Source organism: Mobula hypostoma, chromosome 7, assembly GCF_963921235.1.
Source record: "Mobula hypostoma chromosome 7, sMobHyp1.1, whole genome shotgun sequence".
NCBI lineage: Eukaryota > Metazoa > Chordata > Chondrichthyes > Myliobatiformes > Myliobatidae > Mobula > Mobula hypostoma.
In genome coordinates, this window is record NC_086103.1 from 20,607,132 (window position 1) to 20,631,881 (window position 24,750).

The 24,750-nt window shown below is 44.5% G+C and overlaps 1 protein-coding gene across 1 annotated transcript in view; it reads left to right on the forward strand.

Annotated features, from left to right (window-relative positions):
- The window catches only part of rad50 (RAD50 homolog, double strand break repair protein), a 218,229-nt gene that overhangs the window by 17,117 nt on the left and 176,362 nt on the right, over window positions 1–24,750 (forward strand). The window contains exons 3-6 of the mRNA XM_063053126.1: window positions 4,163–4,246; window positions 16,984–17,135; window positions 18,018–18,203; window positions 20,561–20,765. Coding sequence (XP_062909196.1) covers window positions 4,163–4,246; window positions 16,984–17,135; window positions 18,018–18,203; window positions 20,561–20,765 — 627 coding nt within the window. The remainder of the gene's footprint in view (window positions 1–4,162; window positions 4,247–16,983; window positions 17,136–18,017; window positions 18,204–20,560; window positions 20,766–24,750) is intronic.

A 24,750-nucleotide genomic window follows, 5' to 3' on the forward strand; every position in this document is an offset into this window, starting at 1 on the left:
TTAATTTGACACTAAATCATGATTCACATTGTGCTTTGTTTTATTCAGTTTCTGTAATTTTCATTGCAGATAAAGACAATTGTCAATTAATCAATAAACCAGAAAGGGACAGACTGAATGTTTATAATAATTGACCACCATGGAATAAATTTGAGTCATGGCGGACTGTAGTTTAAACATTTAGGCTGGTATGGAAGTGTAGTGGTTAATGCAGTCACTTTACAGTGCCAGTGAATACCGATCAGGATTTGAGTCCTGCTGCTGTCTGTGAGAAGCTTGTACATTCTTCCCGTGACCATGTGGGTTTCCTCTGGGTGCTCTGGTTTCTTCCCACAGTCCAAACCCTCTGCAGCCTCCTGCAACTTGTAATTGATATGTCACAGCATTGATACGTTGTGATTGCTTTGAAGTATTTGAAATTTGCTTTGGGTTATTAGTGTGAAGTTGAAATCTTTTGGGTTTTTTGAGCCTAGTTCTCCAAGGGGGACTGGAACCTTCAGGTGTGGTTTATCGTGAATGAACACACACAAAATGCTGGAGGAACTCAGCAGGTCAGGCAGCATCTATGGAAATGAACAAACATTCAACGTTTCAGGCTGAGACCATTCTTTAAGACTGGAAAAGAAGGGAGAAGATGCCAGAATAAAAAGATAGGGGGAGAGGTAGGAGGCTAGCGAGAAGGTGATAGGTGAAGCCAGGTGGGTGGGGAAGTTCGAGGGCTGGAGAGGAAGGAATCTGGTAAGAGAGGAGAGTGGACCATAGGAGAAAGGGAAGAAGGAGGGGCACCAGGGGGAGGTGATAGGCTGGTGAGAAGAGGTAAAATGCAAGCGTGGAGAATAGAAGAAGAGGAGGAGAGAGGGAGGAAATGTTTTTTTTTTAACCAGAAGGAGAAATCGATACTCTTGTCATCAGGTTGGAGGTTACCCAGACGGAACACAAGGTGTTGCCCCTCCACCCTGAGGGTGGCCTCATCATAAATTAAGTCAAACTCTTCACCACTTTATCGAAAAGCGGCTCAATTCTTGAAAATAGTCAACTTGAAGTAAAATAATGGAGCAATATTTCAACAAAAGAGGTGACAAGAGCAGTTTCAGGAATAAAAGAAGAGACAGTCCAAACAGCTGCAGTGATGTGGACTACAAATTACAACCAGAAATAGAAAAGGCTTGTCAGAAGGGCAGTATTATGAGAATTGTGGGGGATTTTAACATGCGAGTAGATTGGGAAAATCAGGTCGGCACTGCATCTCAAGAGAGAGAATTTGTAGAATGTCTGCGAGATGGCTTTTTAGAACAGCATGTTGTTGAGCCCACTAGGGGATCGGCTGTACTGGATTGGGTATTGTGTAATGAACCGGAGGTGATTAGAGAGATTGAGGTGAAGGAACCCTTAGGAGGCAGTGCTCATAACATGATTGAGTTCACTGTGAAATTTGAAAAAGAGAAGCCAAAATCCAATGTGTCGGTATTTCAGTGGAGTAAAGGAAGTTATAGTGGCATGAGACAGGAACTGGCCAAAATTGACTGGAAAGGGACACTGGCGGGAAGGACAGCAGAGCAGCAGTGGCTGGAGTTTATGCGAGAAGTGAGGAAGGTGCAAGACAGGTATATTCCAAAAAAGAAATTTTTGAATGGAAAAAGGATGCAACCGTGGCTGACAAGAGAAGTCAAAGCCAAAGTTAAAGCAAAGGAGAGGGCATACAAGGAAGCAAAAATTAGTGGGAAGACAGAGGATTGGGAAGTTTTTAAAAGCTTACAAAAGGAAACTAAGAAGCTCATTAAGAGGGAAAAGATGAACTATGAAAAGAAGCTCGCAAATAATATCAAAGAGGATACTAAAAGCTTTTTCAAGTATATAGAGAGTAAAAGACAGGTGAGAGTAGATATAGGACCAATAGAAAATGATGCTGGAGAAATTGTAATGGGAGATAAGGAAATGGCGGAGGAACTGAATGAGTATTTTGCATCAGTCTTCACTGAGGAAGACATCAGCAGTATACCGGACACTCAAGGGTGGCAGGGAAGAGAAGTGTGCGCAGTCACAATTACGACAGAGAAAGTACTCAGGAAGCTGAATAGTCTAAAGGTAGATAAATCTCCCGGACCAGATGGAATGCACCCTCGTGTTCTGAAGGAAATAGCTGCGGAGATTGCGGAGGCATTAGCAATGATCTTTCAAAAGTCGATAGATTCTAGCATGGTTCTGGAGGACTGGAAGATTGCAAATGTCACTTCGCTATTTAAGAAGGGGGCAAGGAAGCAAAAAGGAAATTATAGACCTGTTAGCTTGACATCGGTGGTTGGGAAGTTGTTGAAGTCGATTGTCAAGGATGAGTTTATGGAGTACCTGGAGGCTTATGACAAGATAGGCAGAACTCAGCATGGTTTTCTTATAGGAAAATCCTGCCTGACAAACCTATTACAATTTTTTGAGGAAATTACAAGTAGGCTAGGCAAGAGAGATGCAGTGGATGTTGTATATTTGGATTTTCAGAAGGCCTTCGACAAGGTGCCACACATGAGACTACTTAACAAGATAAGAGCCCAAGGTATTACGGAAAGTTACATATGTGGATAGAGCGTTGGCTGATTGGCAGGAAACAGAGAGTGGGAATAAAGGGATCCTATTCTGGTTGGCTGCTGGTTACCAGTGGTGTTCCACAGGGGTCAGTGTTGGGGCCGTTTCTCTTTACGTTGTACATCAATGATTTGGATTATGGAATAGATGGATTTGTGGCGAAGTTTGCTGATGATACAAAGATAGGTGGAGGGTCCGGTAGTGCTAAGGAAACAGAGAGTCTGTAGAGAGACTTGGGTAGATTGGAAGAATGGGCAAAGAAGTGGCAAATGAAATACAATGTTGGAAAGTGTATGGTTATGCACTTTGGCAGAAGAAATAAACGGGCAGACTATTATTTAAATTAGAAGAGAATTCAAAGTTCTGAGATGCAGCGGGACTTAGGAGTCCTCGTGCAGGATACCCTTAAAGTTAACCTCCAGGTTGAGTCGGTGGTGAAGAAGGCGAATGCAATGTTGGCATTTACTTCTAGAGGAATAGAGTATAGGAGCAGGAATGTGATGTTTAGGCTTTATAAGGCACTGGTGAGACCTCACTTGGAGTACTGTGGGCAGTTTTGGTCTCCTTATTTAAGAAAGGATGTGCTGACGTTGGTGAGGGTACAGAGAAGATTTACTAGAATGATTCTGGGAATGAGAGGGTTAACATATGAGGAATGTTTGTCTGCTCTTGGACTGTATTCCTTGGAGTTTAGAAGAATGAGGGGGGTCCTCATAGAAACATTTCGAATGTTGAAAGGCATGGACAGAGTGGATGTGGCAAAGTTGTTTCCCGTGGTGGGGGAGTCTAGTACGAGAAGGCATGACTTAAGGATTGAAGGGCGCCCATTCAGAACAGAGATGTGAAGAAATTTTTTAACCAGAGGGTGATGAATCTATGGAATTTGTTGTCACGGGGGGCAGTGGATGCGAAGTCATTGGGTGCATTTAAGGCAGAGATTGGTAGGTTTCTGAGTAACCAGGGCATCAAAGGTTATGGTGAGAAGGCAGGGGAGTGGAACTAAATGGGAAAATGGATCAGCTCATGATAAAATGGCAGAGCAGACTCGATGGGCTGAATGGCTGACGTCTGCTCCTTGGTCTTATAGTAACGGTTGGGAGGTGGCATTGACAAGGTGGAAGATGATGTTGTCACTGGGTGGACTGAGAAACAATCGAGAGGCTTAAATAGGTTGTAAGAGGTCGCCAGAGTCTTTTGCATAGACGGTGGGAATCACTCATTCAATTTAGCTACTTGTCGAATTCGGACATTGGAACTCGATCATACTTTTTCCAGGACAGCAGCAGGTCTCCTGTGAACCAGTTTTCCCTGGGTAGTATAAAAAAGAACACACTATCAAGGGAAGTGCATCATGAATATCGAAGCAATGATAATGAAGATGAGATAATGCAATCACTTTGATTTACCACAATCTGTAGGTTTTGATTTTAATGCAGAGAAATGAGAGTGTAGTTGTTCTTACCAATCATCACAGGACTGATTTATTGAAAGTGTTTTGTGGAGCTTTGGAGCACTTCTCATGATACGGAATTTAATGTAACAGGATTACGTTTATTTTCTTTACATATATGTTTTTGTGTTACAGACTATAATTGAGTGCTTAAAGTACATTTGTACTGGTGACTTCCCTCCTGGAACCAAAGGGCAAACATTTGTTCATGACCCAAAGGTAGGACAGATTTAGAATTGTGCACAATGTATTCCACACTGAAAGAATTGTTCTAAATTTCAAATTTTCTTCAGAAAACATCTGCTGTAATGTTCCTGCAGACTGCTTTTGTTCTGCATGTCTTGTGATTAAGAACGAAGGAAGTTGGGGTTGCTCCTTGGTTCTCTTTCACAGAAATTCTGCTCATTTGGAATCTTGATGATGTGATTAACTTTCAGGGCCTTTTCTACTTACTTTCAACCACAATCAAAAAAAGATAATAAACAGCAAGCATTTTTGTTTTTTCTTCACAAAAAGCAGTTCAGATTAGAGGGCAAATCTAAAGAGGAAAGGTTGAGCGAGGTGGGATTTTCTCTTTGGAATGAGGGAAGATGAGAGGAAATGTGATAAATGTGTGCAAGATTATAGGAGGCACAAACAGAGTCACAGACAACGCCTCTATTCCAGGATGTCAATGGCTACCCCACAGGACATCTGTTTAATTTGACTGGGGAAACGTTTAGGGGAGATATCAGAGATACACAAATCTCTAAGTACCTAGAATGCTGTTGGGGCTGGCGGTAGAGCCTGATATATTATGGATATTTAAGAGATCTGAGAAGGGAACATGGATGAAAGAAAAATGGAAGGTCATTGAAATTGTTGGAAGGAAGGGTTAGATTGACTGGAGTTTATCAGGTAAACAATAGTTTTTGTTGTCTGCAGATCATGGTCTCCCTTTGGGTGCTTTGCTGTGCGTGGGTGCTGACATGTTTTGCTGAAATGGCAGGAGGGGGATATTTGTTGTGTTGATGCTTTGCTCCTGCTTGCGCGGGGAGAGGGGGCTTTGAGGTTCTAATATTTTTCTGTCGTTCTTCCTTTTGGGTTTCTGTTTTTCATGAATGCCTGTGAAGACAAGTATTTCAGGTTGTATACTGTATACATTCGCTGATAATAAATGGAACCATTTGAGTAAGTTAAAGGGTTTGCAAAAGATTTATGGGCCAAAGGGTCCTTACAGTCTTGTACTGTTCTGTGTCTGTGATTATTGCAGTAAAATATGGTGGCTGACAGTTTAATCTATAAAATTAAAAGCAAGCTTTTTAAAACTCTACCAGGGTAGTGCAGTTGTCAGTATGGCATTATTACAGCTTGGGGCGTTGGAGTTCAGGGTTCAATTCCGTTGCTGTCTGTAAAGAGTTTGTGTGTTTTCCCTGTGACCACGTGGATTTCTGCGCCCCCCCTCTCCCTCCCCCCCACTGTCCAAAGACGTACCAGTTAGTAGATTAATTGGCCAGTGTTAAATAGGTGTGTTGCTGGGTAGCATGGCTCCTTGGACCGGAAGGGTCTGTTCTGTGCTGTTCCTTTGAATAAAAAAGTAAAATTCTGATCTGTTCAGGACTCTGAAGTTTTATTCCAATTACTAAAGAAAACAGAATGCACACATACAATTTATATGTAGTTTCTCAGGACATAGAAGAAGTCATTCAGTTTACAGGTCCATGCCTGTTCACAGGGCATCGCATTCTGTCATATTTCCCTGAAATAACCTGCACTTAAAAATGGATTGGAATAAAATTGCAAATGGCCATTTGTAGAATTTTGGGAATGTGGGCCAGCTCATGTGATTTAGGTGAAATTTTTTTACTTGTAAAAATAGATTTATCTTTGTCTCATGTTGCAGCCAATTCTGAGCTTGTCAAGATTGCACATATAGCAAATAAGATAATTGATAGTTTCATTTGCTTTGTAAAATTGGTGATAACACCCATGAATATCCGAACTGAGAGTGATAGATAAGTGATCAAATTTGTCTAAGATGCATTTTCATTATACAAAGCAAGTGGGTTAATTCAGTTATTGGCCTAAATTTCAACAAAACAGGATTTTTGTTCTCTATTTTCTTAAATAGGTCAGAACTCTTGCAAAGGTTCAGAGTAAAATTTATTATCAGAGTACATACATGTCACTACTGTTACGAGAATACACATAAAATTAAGATGTTTGCTGGCCTGGGCTAGCATCAGTGGCATCAGCAGTTGGTCTGCCACCTGCCCTCAGGGGAAGGAGAGATAAGGAACAATGGAGCAGCGTCTGGAGATGTGTAATGAAGGGACGTGGGAGAGAGAGAGCTGTCTGGAGCGGCTCCCCCTTTGAACCCTGAACTGTTTGAAGTGATGGACAGGCGATACCCCAGCAGGGGGATAAAAAGGGACAGGTTCGCTAAGACAGACACACACGCCACCCGAGGTAACAAGACCCTGGAAGCGGTGCGCCTCTCACGAGTGGGTGAGAAGTATCAGACAACGACCAGGGTGGAAAGGTACGATCAGCGGGAACCCGGTGTGTGTCCGCCCTTGCCTGGGTGCCGGGTTCACTGCAGAGGATCGACCGCATCTGGAGGAGGGGTCACAGTCGGTGACCTCAGGTGACATCACCAAGGACCCGCCCAAAAGTTGCTTGTGAGCAATCTCGCCGGTCTGTGAGTGAAGCCGTTCTGAATGATCAGTCGTTCCTGTTCTATCTCTCTCTTCCCCCCACGTTGTCCATCGCCATGGCAACGATTACTGCGGAATGAACTACTAACTGGACTGAACTTTGAGTCACTTTTAAATTTGGTCATTTACCCCTAGACAACGATAGAGCTTGATTGATGCTGTTATCTTAATTCTGTGCACATGTGTGGTTATCATTGTTGAACTGTTGCATTTATTATCCTTTCGATTACTGTGTTGCTTGTTTCTTTAATAAAACTTTCTTAGTTCTAGTACTCCAGACTCCAACTGAGTGATCCATTTCTGCTGGTTTGGCAACCCAGTTACGGGGTACGTAACACTACGTACAACCCTGAGATTCTTTTTCAGTGGGCATACTTAGCAAATCTATAGAACAGAAACTATAACCACCATAAACTAAACAAATTGGCCAAATGCAGATATAAATAAATAATAAGCATGAAATAACAATGTTACAGAGCCCTTAAATGAGTGTAGTTATCCCCTTTTGTTCAAGAGCCTGATGTTGAGGGGTAGTAGAACCTGGTGGTGGTGCAAGTCCTGAAGCTCCTGTACCTTCTTAGTCATAGTCATAGTGATAGTCATACTTCATTGATCCCGGGGGAAATTGGTTTTTATTACAGTTGCACCATAAATAGTAAATAGTAATAGAACCATAAATAGTTAAATAGTAATATGTAAATTATACCAGTAAATTATGAAATAAGTCCAGGACTAGCCTATCGGCACAGGGTGTCTGACCCTCCAAGGGAGGAGTTGTAAAGTTTGATGGCCACAGGCAGGAATGACTTCCTATGACGCTCTGTGCTGCATCTTGGAGGAATGAGTCTCTGGCTGAATGTACTCCTGTGCCCACCCAGTACATTATGTAGTGGATAGGAGACATTGTCCAAGATAGTATGCATCCTCTTTTCAGACACTACCGTGAGAGAGTCTAGTTCCATTCCCACAACATCACTGGCCTTACGAATAAGTTTGTTGATTCTGTTGGTGTCTGCTACCCTCAGCCTGCTGCCCCAGCACACAACAGCAAACATGATAGCACTGGCCACCACGGACTCGTAGAACATCCTCAGCATCGTCCGGCAGATGTTAAAGGACCTCAGTCTCCTCAGGAAATAGAGACTGCTCTGACCCTTCTTGTAGACAGCCTCAGTGTTCTTTGACCAGTCCAGTTTATTGTTAATACGTATCCCCAGGTATTTGTAATCCTCCACCATGTCCACACTGACCCCCTGGATGGAAACAGGTGTCACCGGTATCTTAGCTCTCCTCAGGTCTACCACCTGCTCCTTAGTCTTTTTCCACATTAAGCTGCAGATAATTCTGCTCACACCATGTGACAAAGTTTCCTACAGTAGCCCTGGACTCGACCTCATCTCCCTTGCTGATACTTCCAACTATGGTAAAGTCATCCGAAAACTTCTGAAGATGACAAGACTCTGTGCAGTAGTTGAAGTCCGAGGTGTAAATCGTGAAGAGAAAGGGAGACAAGACAGTCCCCTGTGGAGCCCCAGTGCTGCTGATCACTCTGTCGGACACACAGTGTTGCAAGCACACGTACTGTGGTCTGCCAGTCAGGTAATGGAGAATCCATGACACCAGGGAAGCATCCACCTGCATCTACCTGATGGCAGCAGTGAGAAAAGAGCAGGGCCTGGGTGGTGAGGATCTTTGACGATAGATGTTGCTTTTCTATGGCAACGCTTTATGCAAATATAATGCAGTGCCTTTAATGGTCAACGCCAAGGCTAAAGGCGTGGCAGGACAGGTGGAATTCAAATCAGGTTGAAATGCAGAGGGACGGGACCTCCTCTGTCTATCATCTTGTTAGCGAACTTAGAGTCAAGTCAAGTCAAATTTATTTATAAAGCACATTTAAAAACAACCCATGTTGACATCCATAACAGGTAGCGAAAATCACAAATACGAGAAACACATATAAACAACAGGGCACACAGCTTATAGGCACAATATAGACAACACATGAGCCTAGGCACAAGCCAAAAATCAGCCACATCAGGAAGATTCAAACACTAGTGAATAAAGGTAAGTTTTGAGCCTGGACTTAAAAGAGTCAATGGAGGGGGCAGATCTGATAGGGAGGGGAATGCTGTTCCACAGTCTAGGATCTACAACAGCAAAGGTGCGGTCGCCCCTGAACTTAAATTTAGATCGTGGGACAGCCAGGAGCCCCAAGTCAGTCGACCTGAGGGACCTGGAAGTAGAATAAGGGGTTAGAAGGTCTGCGATATAGGAGGGGGCCAGCCCACTTCGGGCTTTAAAAACAAACAGGAGAACCTTAAAATCAATTCTAAACCGTGCTGGTAGCCAGTGGAGAGAGGCCAGGATAGAAGTAATATGGTCCCTCTTCCGGGCACCTGCCAGGAGCCTGGCTGCAGCGTTCTGGACCAGTTGCCGGTGGGACAGGGACGACTGACTAATCCCAGTATACACAGAGTTGGAGTATAATGGCGTGGATGACTTCCTCGAGATCTTTGAAAGAGAGAAACAACTTGATTTTGGCAATAGTACGAAGCTGGAAAAAACTGGCTTTTACTACTGCATTAACTTGCTTGAAAAACTTAAAGGCGGAATCAAATATCACACCAAGGTTTTTGACATGGGATTTGACAAGGGTGGACAGGTTACCAAGACTGTTGGTAATCACTTTGATGGGGTCAGGGGGGCCAAATAGGACAACTTCAGACTTGCCTTCATTCAACTGTAGGAAGTTTTATGCCATGCAACACTTTATGTCCTCAAGGCTGGAAAAAAAAGATTAATGATCTCAGGGCAAGGTTGCTGTATCAAAGGTAGATGAGGCTGATCTCGTTTGTTGCATTGACAGTGAACATGCTGAGCTCAACTATCCGACCAGAAGGTTTTACAATTTTCAGAATAGATCGAACCTCGAATTCTGTTAAGGAAAGAGGTGGTGGCGTGTGTTATTTAGTCAATTTTTGTTGGTGCATGGACGTCGGGGTTATATCGACTTCTTGGTCCCCTGACTTAGAACAACTAACGATTAAATGTAGACCATCCTATTTGCCTCAAGATTTCTCATCCATGATTCTGACCGCAGGTTAAAAAACATCAGCGGCCGATTATAAGCAAGCACTCGCGAAACTGCAGGATGCTCTCTGTAAAGAAGAAATGGCCCATCCCATTGAATTTCAAATTATAGTCGGTGACTTTAACCAGGCCTGTTTGAGGCATGTAACTGTTACAGCAGAGGTCCCAACACACTAGACCACTGTTACACTACGATAAGGAATGGCTGTCATTTTGCCGCAACTCCCTCTCAGCCGCAATCGCCTGCCTTCTCCCCGTATCCCTTCGTGCTTGACTAATCAAGAATCTATCAACCTCTGCCTTCAATATACTGAATAACTTGGCCTCTGTAGCTGCCTGTGGCAGCAAATTCCACAGATTCACTGCTCTCTGGCTAAACTATGTTCAGAGATGTGGCAAATCCAGCAGCTGAAAATTAGGTTTACATGTCAGACTAATTTAATGTTTCATTTTCATTTCTCCATTTGATGATAAAGCAAAGAAACTAGGTTCCAGGTTGGTGAATCAAATGATTTATCTACTGATTTCAAGAAAACTAACCACCTTAAAGGTCGATGGTGAGAACCTCTGCATATTCTGGTTGTTTCTATAGCTTGATTAGCTACAACATGGAAAATATCTGCTTACGAACATTTACACTCCCATTCCATGCAGCATTGATGCATTCCCTGATGAATTCATTGAGGTCCCTTCATTAGGAGATTTGTTATGTCACTAAAGACTCTAGCAAATTTCTACAGATGTGCTGGGGAAAGCATTCTGACTCGTTGCATCATCGCCTGTCGTGGAGGCTCCAATGAGAAAAAGTTGCAGTGTGGTGTAGTCTCAGCCTGCTCTATTATTGGCATTAGCCTTCCCACCATTGAGAACATCTCCATCCTCAAGAAGGTGGTGTCTATCATTCAGAACCCTCACCATGCCCCCTTCTCCTTGCTGTCATCAGGGCGAAGATATAGGAGCTTGCAGATGCACACTCAATATACTAAGTACAACTTCTTTCCCTTCGCCATCAGATCTCTGAATGATTCTTGAACTCTACCTCACTGTTTTGCTCTATTTATTTTTCCCATTTCTTATTGTAACTTTAAGATGGCACTGTAATGCCATTAGAGCACCAACAATCTGGTTCAATTCTACCACTGTCTGTAAGGAACTTTTACGTTCTCACTGTGATCATGTGGGTTTCCTCCAGGTGCTTTGGTTTCCTCCCAGAGTCCAGAGATGTTAAGGTTAGTAGGTCACATAGATGTAAATGAGTGGCCCGAACCAATTGGGTTGAAAGGGCCTGTTTTCTTGCGGTGTTTATAAATTAAACAAATTAAATTTGTTCATTTGTTATGTGCCCTGTCATATAACATAGGCGATCATGGTCTTCAATGGTCATGACTGTACTTGGCAAATTTTTTGGTAGAAGTGGTTTGCCATTGCCTTCTTCTGGGCGGTGTCTTTACAAGACAGGTGACCACAGCCATTATCAATACTCTTCAGAACTTGTCTGCCTGGCATCAGTGATCACATAACCAGGACTTGTGATATATACCAGCTGCTTAGATGACCATCCATCACCTGCTCCCATGGCTTCATGTGACCCAGACTGGGGGGCTGAGCAGATGCTACACCTTCCCCAAGAGTGATCTGTAGGCTAGCAGAGGGAAGAAGCACCTTACACCTCCTTTGGTAGAGACATATCTCCACCCTGCCACCCCAAATAATGAAAATTATAGTAATTGTTACTGTATTGCACTGTACGGCTGTCACAAAGCAACAAATTTCATGACGTGTTTCAGTGATAATAAACCTGATTCTGAAGGTGACTTTCATCACGTGTGACCACTTTAGCTTCTTAATCGTTTACAGAACAGAATGTGGGCTCAATGATAGTGAAAGGCACAATCCAACCTCAAGCAGTGAATCTCTGTTTGGTTTGACTCTCCATCAGATTGCATCATAAATTAAATGAAGGAAATGCATTTTCTAAAAATTCTGTTAAACAAGAAGTCAGATTTTTAGTTGTATAGGCAGACTGCAAGCAAGGTGAAATGATTAAAAGAAATCTTTAAATTTACGAGAGCGTGCAGTAGATAAATATCTGCAGTGGCTATCTCCTTTGAGATGCCAGAAATGGCACTTGTTCAAAGTAATGTTATCGGAGTGCATATATGTCACCAAATACAACTCTGAGATTCATTTTCCTGTGGGCATACTCAGCAGATCTATAGAATAGTAGCTATAGCATGATCGATGAAAGATCAAATAGAGTGCAAACAAACTGTGCAAATCCAAATATAAATAAAAAGCGGTAAATGCCGAGAACATAAAAGAAGATAGAGTCCTTAAAGTGAGATCGTTGGTTGTGGGAACTTCTCAGTGGATGAGCAAGTGAGTGCAGTTAACCCGTTTTGTTGAAGAGACAAAATACAAGATGTGCTGGTGATCATCGCCGACTTCCTGTGGGCTGCAAGACACTTGGCGCATTTCAGCAAACTGTAAGGTCATCTATGTGTGATATTGAGAGATTATCATCACGGAATGTGTTTTTTTTTTCTCAAATCATTTACAGAAAGTCTATTTAAAATGCTTTTAGTAAAACAAAAACTGCTACCATATTTTGAAAAACAACTAGAACAGGACTTGATGTGAGGAGGGAGTCAACTGGTCTGTGTGACTCATTTTGCTGCTGGGGGTGGGAACAGAGCAAGTGACCAACCGTAAAGTAAGTTTTATAATCTGTGATCCAGTCATGTGTTTTAGGCATGGTTGTGCTTGTAGAGTATGGTGCATTGTTGCAGCTGTTACCCCACTTCTGTCGCAATCTGGGCCAATCCTGACCTTGGATGCTATCTGCCTGGAGCTTGCGTGTTTTCTTGTAACCATGAAGGTACACTCCAGGTGCTCCCGTTCCTCCCACGTACCCAAGATGTGCAGAATAGCAGATTATCTGGCCACCAAGTTGCCCCGAGCATAGAGGTGATTGGACAAATCTGGGGAATTGTTGGGAATGTGAGGAGAATAAAGTAGAATGAGTCAGAACTTGGTGGTCCGGAGGGTTTCCTTCATTGTCAGAGGCTGCTTGAATGTTGCATGAGTCCCTGACTATGACTTTAACACCAGAGGTTTAGTGATAGTAGATTTTCCCCAGTGGCATACAGTATATTCACATCAAAGAGTATTCAACCACCTTGGAAGTCTTCATGTTTTATTGGATTACAACACTGAAACTCAGCGGATTTAATTTGGCTTTTTTGCCATTGATCAACGGAAAAGACTGTTTTCGTGTCAAAGTGAAAACAGATCTCCACAAAGTGATCTAAATTAATTACAAATATAAAACACAAAATATTTGATTGCATAAGTATTCACCCCCCTAATATGACTCACCAAATCATCACTGGTGCAGCCGATTGGTTTTAGAAGTCGCATCATTAGTTAAATAGAGATCACCGTGTGCAGTCAAGGTGTTTCAATTGATTGTAGTAAAAATACACCTGTGTCTAGAACATCCAGCTGCTGGTGAGTTAGTATCCTGGCAAAAAACTACATCATGAAGACAAAAGAACACTCCAAACAACTCCACCACAAGGTTATTGAAAAGCACAAGTCAGGAGATGGTTACAAGAAAACTTCCAAGACAATTAATATCCCTTGGAGTATAGTTAGGTCAATCATCAAGAAGTGGAAAGAACGTGACCGTGCAAGAAGGAGACTAGTGAGGGAGACCACCAAGAGACTTATGACAACTCTAGAGGAGTTACAAGATTCAGTGGCTGAGATGGGAGAGACTGTGCATACAACAATTGTTGCCTGGGTGCTTCATCAGTTGTAGCTTTACGGGAGAGTGGCAAAGAGAAAGCCACTGTTGAAAAAAACTCACATGAAATTTTGGCTAAAGTTTGCCAGAAGGTATGTAGGGGACTCTGAAGTCAGCTGGAAGAAGGTTCTATGGTCTGATGAAACCAAGACTGAGCTTTTTGACCATCAGATTGAAGACTATGTTTGGCATAAGCCAAGCACTGCACATCATCAAAATCACACCATCCCTACTCTGAACATGGTGGTGGCTGCATCATGCTGTGGGAATGCTTCACTGCAGCTCTGGGAGGCTTGTGAAGGTAGAGGGTAAAATAAATGCAGCAAAGTACAGGGAAATCCTGGAGGAAAACCTAATGCAATCTGCAAGAAAACTGCAACTTAGGAGAAGGTCTGCTTTCCAACAAGGCAATGACCGCAGGCATTTAGCCAAAGCTACACAGGAATGGCTTAAATGTCCTGGACTGGCCAAGTCAGAGTCCAGACCTCAATTCAATTGAGAACTTTTGGCTGGACTTGATAAGGGCTGTTCACTCACGATCCTCTTGCAATCTAACAGAGCCTGACCAGTTTTGTAAAAAAGACTGGGGAAAAATTGTTGTGTCCAGACGTGCAAAGCTGATAGAGACCTATTCACATAGACTCAAGGCTGTAATTGCTGCCAAAGGTGTATCTGTTAAATACTGACTTGAAGGGAGTGAGTAATTACGCAATCAGTTATTTTGTGGTTAATAATTAATAAATTTGTACCAGTTTGTAGAAATTTGTTTTCACTTTGACATGAAGAGTCTTTTCTGTTGATCAGTGTCAAAAAAAAACAAATTAAATCCACTGTGATCCAATGTTGTAAAACAATAAAGCATGAAAACTTCCAAGAGACAGCAAATACTTTTTATAGGCCGTGTGTGTGTGTGTGTGTATACATGTAAAATGCCGGAGGAACTCAGCAGGTCAAGCAGGATCTATGGGGGGGGGGGGGAATAAGCAGTCAACGTTTTCTTACTCTTACTCCCTACTCCTCCTCTCCAGCCCTTCCAGCTGCGCTGCCCCAGCAACACCTGACAATGGTGATTTAACCCTAACCCCATCACCGGACAATTTGCAACGAGCAATGTTAATTGTTCCACCTAGTAATTGTTCCACCAACGATATTCATTTTACTCTTGTTGCATGGACTTTTAGTAAAATTGAAATGACAAATTCTGCCACTTTAAACGTCCTACTTAGAATCAGAATATTACTGATTTTGGAACCATTGCTGCCACAAATTTCAATGTGAGACTGTTGCATTTATTTCCTTGTCAGTATAGTGGACGTCGGGTTTAATTGAGCATCCAGGTATTGGATACCTGGAGGCTGTTCGTCGTGTCCGACAATGACAGGAAACCCGTGCAGGAGAGTTTTTAAAGTGAAAAAACCATTGGACTGGGGCAGTTCCATTCTCTCAACCTTCGAGTCCAGTGGTACAAACAAGTGCCACATACTGGGATCTTCCTCGGTTTCAGTGGATGACCATGATGTCTTCTGTGCCTTGTAATGCCCTTCGTTCGCCATGGAGCGTCGCAGTACTGCCTTCCTACCCATTGGATGTCACTGTAGATCTCATCCACCAGTCTGCTAGAGCTGCCTTCACATGCTGGGACAGGCATATCCCGAACTCTCCGGCGTATGAGGCCGCTGGCTGCCCTCACCTGGTTTATCCCGCCTGTTGAAGTGGTGTACTAGGGCAAGGGTCCCCAACCTTTTTTGCATTGCGGACCGGTTTAATATTGACAATATTCTTGCGGACCAGCCGACCCGGGGGCGGGGGGGCGGGTGTAGGGTTGCCAATGGACAAGAGTAGTGTTTACCCCGAGAAAGACTACAATGACCATGAAGCCTTGCGCGGGCACCAGTGCGCATGCGTGTACCTGCCGATATTATTCTCTGCAAATTGTTTTTGGCGATTCTGTTCGGGGGGTGGGGGTGGGGGGGTGTTAATCACGACCGGAATATTGGTAATAAGTGGCTAATACACTCAATTTCATTTCTAAAAGGGTTTATCTAACAAATTTAATACTAAACACACAGCGCTTATTTTCCTCGCAAGAATATAGTGATAAGTCAATCATCAGGGGAGGACGGGGAGCTTGAAGTAAGTGCTGAAAGAATGTCCAGTAGAAGTGGTAGAGGCAGGTTCAATATTATTTAAAGAAAAATTGATGTGTATATGGACAGGAAAGGAATGGAGGGTCATGGGCTGAGTGCAGGTCGGTGGGACTAGGTGAGAGTAGCTTTCAGCACGGACTAGAAGGGCTGAGATTGCCTATTTCCGTGCTGTAATTGTTATCTGGTTATATAAGTCACTTATAATAGCATCATAACATTTTAAGTAACGCTTGGATATTAAACATACAGCGCATATTTTCCTCGTATGAACATATAAAATCATTGCAACGCACCAATATCGCTGAATCAGTGGGAGCCCTGGGCTGAATACTTGTTTCCCTGCAACAAGACGGTGCTATCGAGGGGTGATGGGAGACAGCGATACTCGAAGGGAGTTCCTTATGTCCTGTCTATTCCACAATTTAGTTTTCGTTGCATTCATTGCAGAGATATGTTGGAAATGGGAGCAACGTTTTCGGTGCTTCTGTGGCTATCTCAGGATATTCAGCCTTGACTTTGATCTGGAATGCTGGCAGAGATGTTATGTCAAACATACTTTTCAGCCCGCCGTCATTTACAAGCTCGAGGAGCTGATCTTCTTCCCGCGCTGACATGGATGACGCGTGCGTAATGACCTCACGCACATTCAAGTTCAACAGTGTGTGACAGGGAATGAGGAAAAGTGCAGCTGACTCATATCGCCAAATCATATCGTTTCGCTGCGGCCCGGTACCGGTCCGCGGCCCGGTGGTTGGGGACCACTGTACTAGGGTGTGGCCACTGTCGCATGCAAACAGCTACTTGGAGCCGCAGGTGAGAGTTGAGTGTTCAGTGGGGACCAAAGGTGGGTGAGCTGTCCCCAGAATGGACATGACAAGCCCCTTCACCAGACGTGCTACCCATCCCTCAGCACCCCATATATCCCATTGTATGCCTAATAGAACAATATTTGAACCATAGCTAATTTTTACATGTTTACCAATGAGGTACTTCATATTTTCCATATAAGCTTCATTTTGTTATGAATGCAGGAATGGCAGGAGTGGCAGAAGTTTTCACTGCAGGTGACAGAAACCGTAACCCCAAGTGTTTATTATTCTTTGCAAATATGTAAAATTAATTAACGAGTGTTACATTCATGTTGTCTTCTTTTGGGATTTGCAATAAATGAGGGCAGGAAGTGAGCATGTTTGTGTTTTTTTTTTGACAAAGGTTGCCCATGAAACTGATGTGCGAGCGCAAATCCGTCTACAGTTTCGAGACGTGAATGGAGAAATGGTGGCCGTACAGAGATCGATGCTTTGCACGCAGAAGGGCAAAAAGACTGAATTCAAAACCTTGGAGGGCGTGATCACACGGATGAAGTGAGTTGAACTCGGCAAAGAATTTTTGTTTTGTGTGACAGATGTGGCTCATGAACTGATAGCTGAAAGAAAGGTGACTGGGTTATGGGACAGAGCCAAGGCTCAAGGGCAGTGCCATCATCATTATTTGCTGTGTCATATGACGTGGGCGATCGTGGTCTTTCCATGACCATGATTGTACTGGGCAAATTTTTCTACAGAAGTGGTCTGCCATTGCCACCTTCTGGGCAGTGTCTTTTCAAGATAGGTGACCCCTTGCTATTATCAATACTCTTCAGAGATTGTCTTGTTGGTGTCAGTGGTCACATAACTAGGACTTGTGATATGCGCCAGGCGGCTCATTCAACTTTCTAGCACCCGCTCTCATTGCTTCACGTGACCCTGATCTGGGGTCTGAGCAGGTGCTACACCTTGTCCAAGGGTCACCTGCAGACGAGCGCAAGGAAGGAGCATCTTATACCTCCTTTGCCAGAGACGTATCTCCACCCCGCCACTCATCAAGGGCAGAGTCTATCTAAAGAAGAGCTTGCTTCTTTTATCATCTTGCAATCTGTAAAGCATCAATCAGCAAATTTCTCCAAATGTGCTGGTGATAGTAAACCTGATTCTGATTCTGATAATCTATTTTATGCAAAAGTACATTTGGAGAGTGTGGAGATCTGTTCATGCACAAATTTCTTCAGGCAGTATTATGATAATGTCAAGATAATTTTTCCATTAAATTATTAATTATGGATAAATAGTGTGTTGAATTATACTGTGTTAGCTACAGAAACAAATGTGGAACAAAGTTCCCTTTGGAGGGGTGGGGGAAGGAAGGGGAAAAGAAAGAATAAAAGAAGAATTGAGCATCATTGAGTGCTTTTGTTTTCATTTTTAAAGGCATGGAGAAAAGGTCAGCTTGAGTTCAAAATGTGCAGAGATGGATCGTGAGATGATCAGTGCTTTGGGCGTCTCAAAAGCTGTGTTAATTAATGTTATATTCTGTCACCAAGAAGATTCAAACTGGCCTCTGAGTGAAGGAAAGACTCTGAAGCAGAAATTTGATGAGATTTTCTCAGCCACAAGGTGAGATTTTCTTCCGGTTCCAGAATGCAGCATTTATTTCAATGAGCCAAACCTGACACATTTTCTTTGTGCATTCGTCTCTCCCCACTAATCTCCCTCCCAGCACACCTCCCTGAAATTCACCCCTCCCCTCTTATCTTTCTCCTGGTACGTTTCTCTACAAGTGGCAGAGGTGACGCACCTTCCCATTCACCTCCCCCCCCCACACCCGTTCAGGGCCCCAAACAGTCCTTCAGGTGAGGCAGCACTTTAGCTGCGAACCTGTTGGGATCGTCTACTCTGTCCGGTGCTCCCAATAAGGCCTCCTCTGCATTGGTGAAATCCGAAGTAAATTGGAGGACTGCTTTTGTCGAACGCCTTTGCTCCATCCTCCAAAAGCAGAATTTCCTGGTGGCCTATCATTCTAATTCCCATCCCATTCCCATTCCAACATATGACCCCTCTCTTGCCACAATGAGGCCACACTCAGGATGGAGGAGCAGCACCTCAAATTCCGTCCAGGTGCCTTCAAACCTGACTGCATAAAAATTGATCTCTCCTTCCAGTATTTTTTTCCTCCATCTTCCCATTTTTTCTATTCCCCACTCTTGTCTCTTGCCCCCATCGACCTATTACTTCCCCCGATGCCCTTCCTCCTTCCTTTTCTGCCACTCTCTGTTATCAGATTGCTTATTCTCCAGCCCTTTGCCTTTTCCACCTGTAACCTCCCAGCTTCTTACTTCATACCCCCCGCCCCCCCCGATAATCATCTGGCTTTACCTATCACCTTCCAGCTGTCCTACTTCCTCTCCTCAATCCTTTTTATTCTGGCATCTTCCCCCACTTCCTTTCCAGCCCTGATGAAGGGCGTTGAATGGAAATGTCGACTATTTATTCCTTTCCACAGACCTGCTGAGTTCCTCCACCATTTAGTGTGTGTTTCCAGCATCTTCAGAATCTCTTGAGTTGATATGTAAAGTTTATTTCACTTATTTGCATCTCGAGCATGGCAAAACATAATCAAAGATACCTCCAAACCTGGACGTTGTCTCTTCTCCACTTTCCCATCAGGCTGAAGATCCAAAACCTGAGAGCACAAAATTCTTTGCTGAAGGACTGCTTCTATCCCACTGTTACCAGGCTGCTGGTGCACTAAGATATGAACTCTTGATCTCCCAGTCTAGCTCGTCTTGGCCATTATCAACCTGCACTACCCTTTCTCTGAAGTGGCAGCACTATATTCTGCATGCTGGTTTTTGTTTTCGCGACTTAACGCAACTTATGCATGCGTGGTCTGGCATAGGCCCAGCTAAGTATATAATAAATCCCTTCATTTCTTGTTGAATCAATTTTTATTTCAAAATGGAATTGTACTGCATTGTGCTGGGACCTAATTACACTCATATGGCTGTGTTGGACAGGCTACCTCATTCACACACCAGACTTCCAACACAGGCAGGCAGAGGGAAAGATTCACAATCCGGTCCTGATAAAAGGATCAGGGCCGCAAACCTCTCCATAGATGCTGCCTGACCTGCTGAGTTCCTCCAGCATTTTGTGTGTGTGTGTTACTAAAGATCCAAGCTTTCATTCCTTGGAAGATAGAAGGCATCCTCAATGACCTATGACTCAAAGTGCAGAAGGAGCATTGCCTGCTTACTTATTTATTGAATGAGATTTAATGAGACGCAGCATGGAATCGACCCTTCCAGCCTTTGCAGCCACCCACCAACATCCCCTCCCCCAATTTAACCCTAGCCTAATCATAGGACAGTTTACAATGACCAATTAACCTATCAACTGGTACCTCTTTGGACTGTGGGCGGCAACCAGAGCACCTGACGGAAACCCATGTGGTCATGGGGGAGAACATACAATTTCCTCTCAGGCAGTGGCGGGAATTGAACCCAGATCTCTGGTACTGTGAAGCGTCCTGCTAACCCCTACGTTACAGTGCCGCCCCTTGAGCTAGTTTTGGGAGCAATATTCATCAGGAATGTTCTGTCCTCGTGGCAGAGTCTGGATCCTGTATCGCTTACCTCAGAACCCAAAATACTTGGGAAGAAGCAAGTCACGTTCGGTCTCAGAGATGCATCTAAGACGACGACTCCACAGCACACACGAACATTACACAGTGAGCACAATATCTAGGCAGCACCTTTACTTAATGCCGTACACATTACAATGCACATGCAGTCATATAAACTTACTATCCACTGGATCTGTGGTAGAGAACACTAAATTTTATTAATATTTTGTGGTTCTACAACACTTTCAAAGTAATTTTCATTCATTGATGGGAATCTTTCTGATATTGAACTAAATTCTATTAAATCGGTTGTAGCAGCGAAGAATGTGAATTTACTGTTTCATTCCAGGTACATTAAAGCTCTAGAAAAGCTTCGTCAGGTCCGGCTGAATCAGTCACAGAAGGTCCGAGAGTATCAAACAGCGCTCAAGTACCTGAAGCAAAATAAGGAGAAAGCCCAGGAAATCCAACATCAGCTGGCGGACAAAGAGAACCAGCTGGCTGCTTCGAAGGAGAACGTCCAATCGATTGAAAATCAGATAGCTCCCTTAGAGGTAACACATTTCACTTTTCATGTTTCTCCTCCCTTAGCAGAGGAAATCAGTGTTGGATACTCCTTTGAAGTGCATCATTGTGGTTGTGGCTTAGAGTTCAGAATGCATTCACTGAAACACCTGCTTGATTTGCCCTGCAGCTAAGGTTTCATCTTATTGTCAGACTCTACTGTGTCAAAGAGCTATAGAGTGCTACAGCAAAGAAGCAAGCTCTTTGACCCATCAAGTCCATATCGAACTGTTATTCTGCATAGTCCCAGCAATCCACACCTGGACCATAGCCTTCCATACCCTTCCCGTCCTTGCAATTGAATGATCTAAAAGGGAGACTCACCTACTGCAGGGAGATGCAGAACTGCTGTGTATTCTGTTTCACCAAGACCTGGCTCTCCCCTGCTACCCCCGCCTGTGCCATCCGACCGGAGGAATTTTCGATCCATCGGATGGACCGCACGGCGTCTTGGAGCAAGACAAGGGGAGGTGGTGTCTGCCTACTGATCAACACTGCGTGGTGCTCGGACACAGTGGCACTGACAAGCTCCTGCAGCCCGGACCTGGAACACCTGTCAGTGAAGTGTCGTCCCTACTATCTGCCACGGGAATTCACCTCGATCATACTGACAGCGGTCTACGTTCCCCCCCAGGCGGACGTGGAGTGTGCTTTGATCATACTGTATGTCAACATCAGTGAACTTGAGACCGGGTATCTGGAGGCTTTGCTCATTACAGCCGGGGACTTTAACCAGGCCAACCTCACAAAGGCCCTGCCAAAGTTATACCAACATGTCTCCTGCCCCACTAGAGGCCCGAATATACTTGACCACTGCTACACAGTAGTCAAGGATGCCTACCGTTCCGTCCCACGACCTCACTTCGGAAAGTTGGACAATCAGGCCGTACTCCTCCTCCCGACTTATAAACAGAAACTGAAGCGGGAGGTCATGGTGTCAAAAGTAGTGTCGCGTTGGACGGAGGAAACGGATGAGGCCCTCCGTTACTGCTTTGAATCGGTGGTCTGGTTAGTATTCAAGGACTCGGCAGCTAACCTCGATGAGTATGCCTCAGCTGTCACGGACTTTATTTGGAAATGCACGGAGGATTGTGTGTCTCGCAAGATGATCTGGGTATTCCCTAACCGAAAACCTTGGATGAATTATGAGGTCAAGTCCCTTTTGAAGGCTAGAGCTGTAGCTTTTAGGTCTGGGGATACCAGTTGCTACACGGAATCCAGGCATGAACTCCGGAAAGCCATTAAGGGCGCCAAGAGGCAATATCGAGCCAAGTTGGAAGCCCAGGCTAACCAGAGGGATGCCAGTAGACTATGGCAGGGTCTAAATGAGATCACTGGGCGCAAAGAAAAAGCTGGGAATATCAATAACTGTGGTGCTTCTCTTCCTGATGAACTTAACGTATTCTATGCAAGATTCGAACAGAAGAGGAGCATCCCACTCCCTCCGGATGAACCGGACCTGGTGGCATCGAGATTCATCGTCACCGAGGAGGACGTTAGAAGGGCCTTCCTGAAGATAAATCCAAGGAAGGCAACGGGCCCAGATGGTGTCCTAGGACGGATTCTCCGGGCCTGTGCAAGCGAGCTAGCTGGAGTGTTTGCTGACATCTTCATCTGCTCCTTGCTTCAGTCTAAGATCCCCTCGTGTTTTAAGAAGGCAACGATAATCCCAGTGCCGAAGAAGAGCAAGGTGGCATGCCTGAATGACTATCAACCTGTGGTTCTGACATCAATTGCTATGAAGTGCTTCGAGAGATTGGTTATGGCACACATCAACCACAGCCTACCGGTCAACCTGGACGCTTTGCAATTCGCATACCAGAGCAACAGGTCAACGGCAGATGCCATCTCTCTGGCCCTACATTCCTCCTTAGAACACCTGGAGAATAAAGATGCATACGTACGGCTCCTTTTCATTGACTACAGCTCTGCCTTTAATACCATCATTCCAAATAAACTGATTCCTAAGCTCCGGAACCTGGGCCTTAGCACTCAGATCTACAGCTGGATCTTCAACTTCCTCACAGACAGGACCCAGGCTGTAAAAATAGTGGATAAGCTCTCCTCTACAAGCACCCTGAGCACCGGTGCCCCACCAGGCTATGTACTCAGCCCCCTGCTGCACTTACTGTATACCCATAATTGTGTTTAGGCCGTATCTCGGGTAATGATGAGTTTGAGTACAGAGAGGAAATTAAGAACCTGGTGGCATGGTGCGAAGACAATAACCTATCCCTCAACGTCAGCAAGACGAAGGAATTGGTTAAGGAACACACATCAAAGTTGCTGGTGAACGCAGCAGGCCAGGCAGTATCTCTGGGAGGAGGTACAGTCGACGTTTCGGGCCGAGACCCTTCATCAGGACTAACTGAAAGAAGAGCTAGTAAGAGATTTGAAAGTGAGAGGGGGAGGGGGAGATCCAAAATGATAGGAGAAGACAGGAGGGCGAGGGATGGAGCCGAGAGCTGGACAGGTGATTGGCAAAAGGGATATGAGAGGATCATGGGACAGGAGGCCCAGGGGGAAGGAAAAGGGGGAGGGGGGAAAAACCCAGAAGATGGGCAAGGGGTATAGTCGGAGGGACAGAGGGAGAAAAAGGAGAGAGAGAGAAAGAATGTGTGTATATTGTTACGTACCCCGTAACTGGGTTGCCAAACCAGCAGAAATGGATCACTCAGTTGGAGTCTGGAGTACTAGAACTAAGAAAGTTTTATTAAAGAAACAAGCAACACAGTAATCGAAAGGATAATAAATGCAACAATTCAACAATGATAACCACACATGTGCACAGAATTAAGATAACAGCATCAGTCAAGCTCTATCGTTGTCTAGGGGTAAATGACCAATTTCAAAATGACTCAAAGTTCAGTCCAGTTAGTAGTTCAGTTCGCAGTAATCGTTGCCATGGCGATGGACAAGGTGGGGGAAGAGAGACATAGAATAGGAACAACTGATCATTCAGAACGGCTTCACTCACAGACCAGCGAGATGGCTCACAAACAGCATTTGGGCGGGTCCTTGGTGATGTCACCTGAGGTCACCGACTGTGACCCCTCCTCCAGATGCGGTCGATCCTCTGCAGTGAACCCGGCACCCAGGCAAGGGCGGACACACACCGGGTTCCCGCTGATCGTACCTTTCCACCCTTGTCGTTGTCTGGCACTTCTCACCCACTCGTGAGAGGCGCACCGCTTCCAGGGTCTTGTTACCTCGGGTGGCGTGTGTTGCTGTCTTAGCGAACCTGTCCCCTTTTTATCCCCCTGCTGGGGTATCGCCTGTCCATCACTTCAAACAGTTCAGGGTTCAAAGGGGGAGCCGCTCCAGACAGCTCCCTCTCCCACGTCCCTCCATTACACATCTCCAGACGCTGCTCCATTGTTCCTTATCTCTCCTTCCCCTGAGGGCAGGTGGCAGACCAACTGCTGATGCCACTGATGCTAGCCCAGGCCAGCAAACATCTTAATTTTATGTGTATTCTCGTAACAATATAAATAACGGATGGGGTACGAGGGGGAGGTGGGGCATTAGCGGAAGTTTGAGAAGTCAATGTTCATGCCATCAGGTTGGAGGCTACCCAGATGGAATATAAGGTGTTGTTCCTCCAACCTGAGTGTGGCTTCATCTTTACAGTAGAGGAGGCCGTGGATAGGCATATCAGAATGGCAATGGGATGTGGAATTAAAATGTGTGGCTGCTGGGAGATCCTGCTTTCTCTGGTGGACAGAGTGCAGGCAAAGGAATTGGTTGTTGACTTCAGAAGGAGTAGTGGACTGCACGACCCAATTTACATCGGTGGTGCGCAGGTGGAACAGGTCAAAAGCTTTAAGTTCCTCGGGGTTAATATCACAAATGACCTGCTTTGGTCCAACCAAGCAGAGTCCACTGCCAAGAGGGCCCACCAGTGCATTTACTTCCTGAGAAAACGAAAGAAGTTTGACCTGTCCCCTAAAACCTTCACAAATATTTATAGATGCA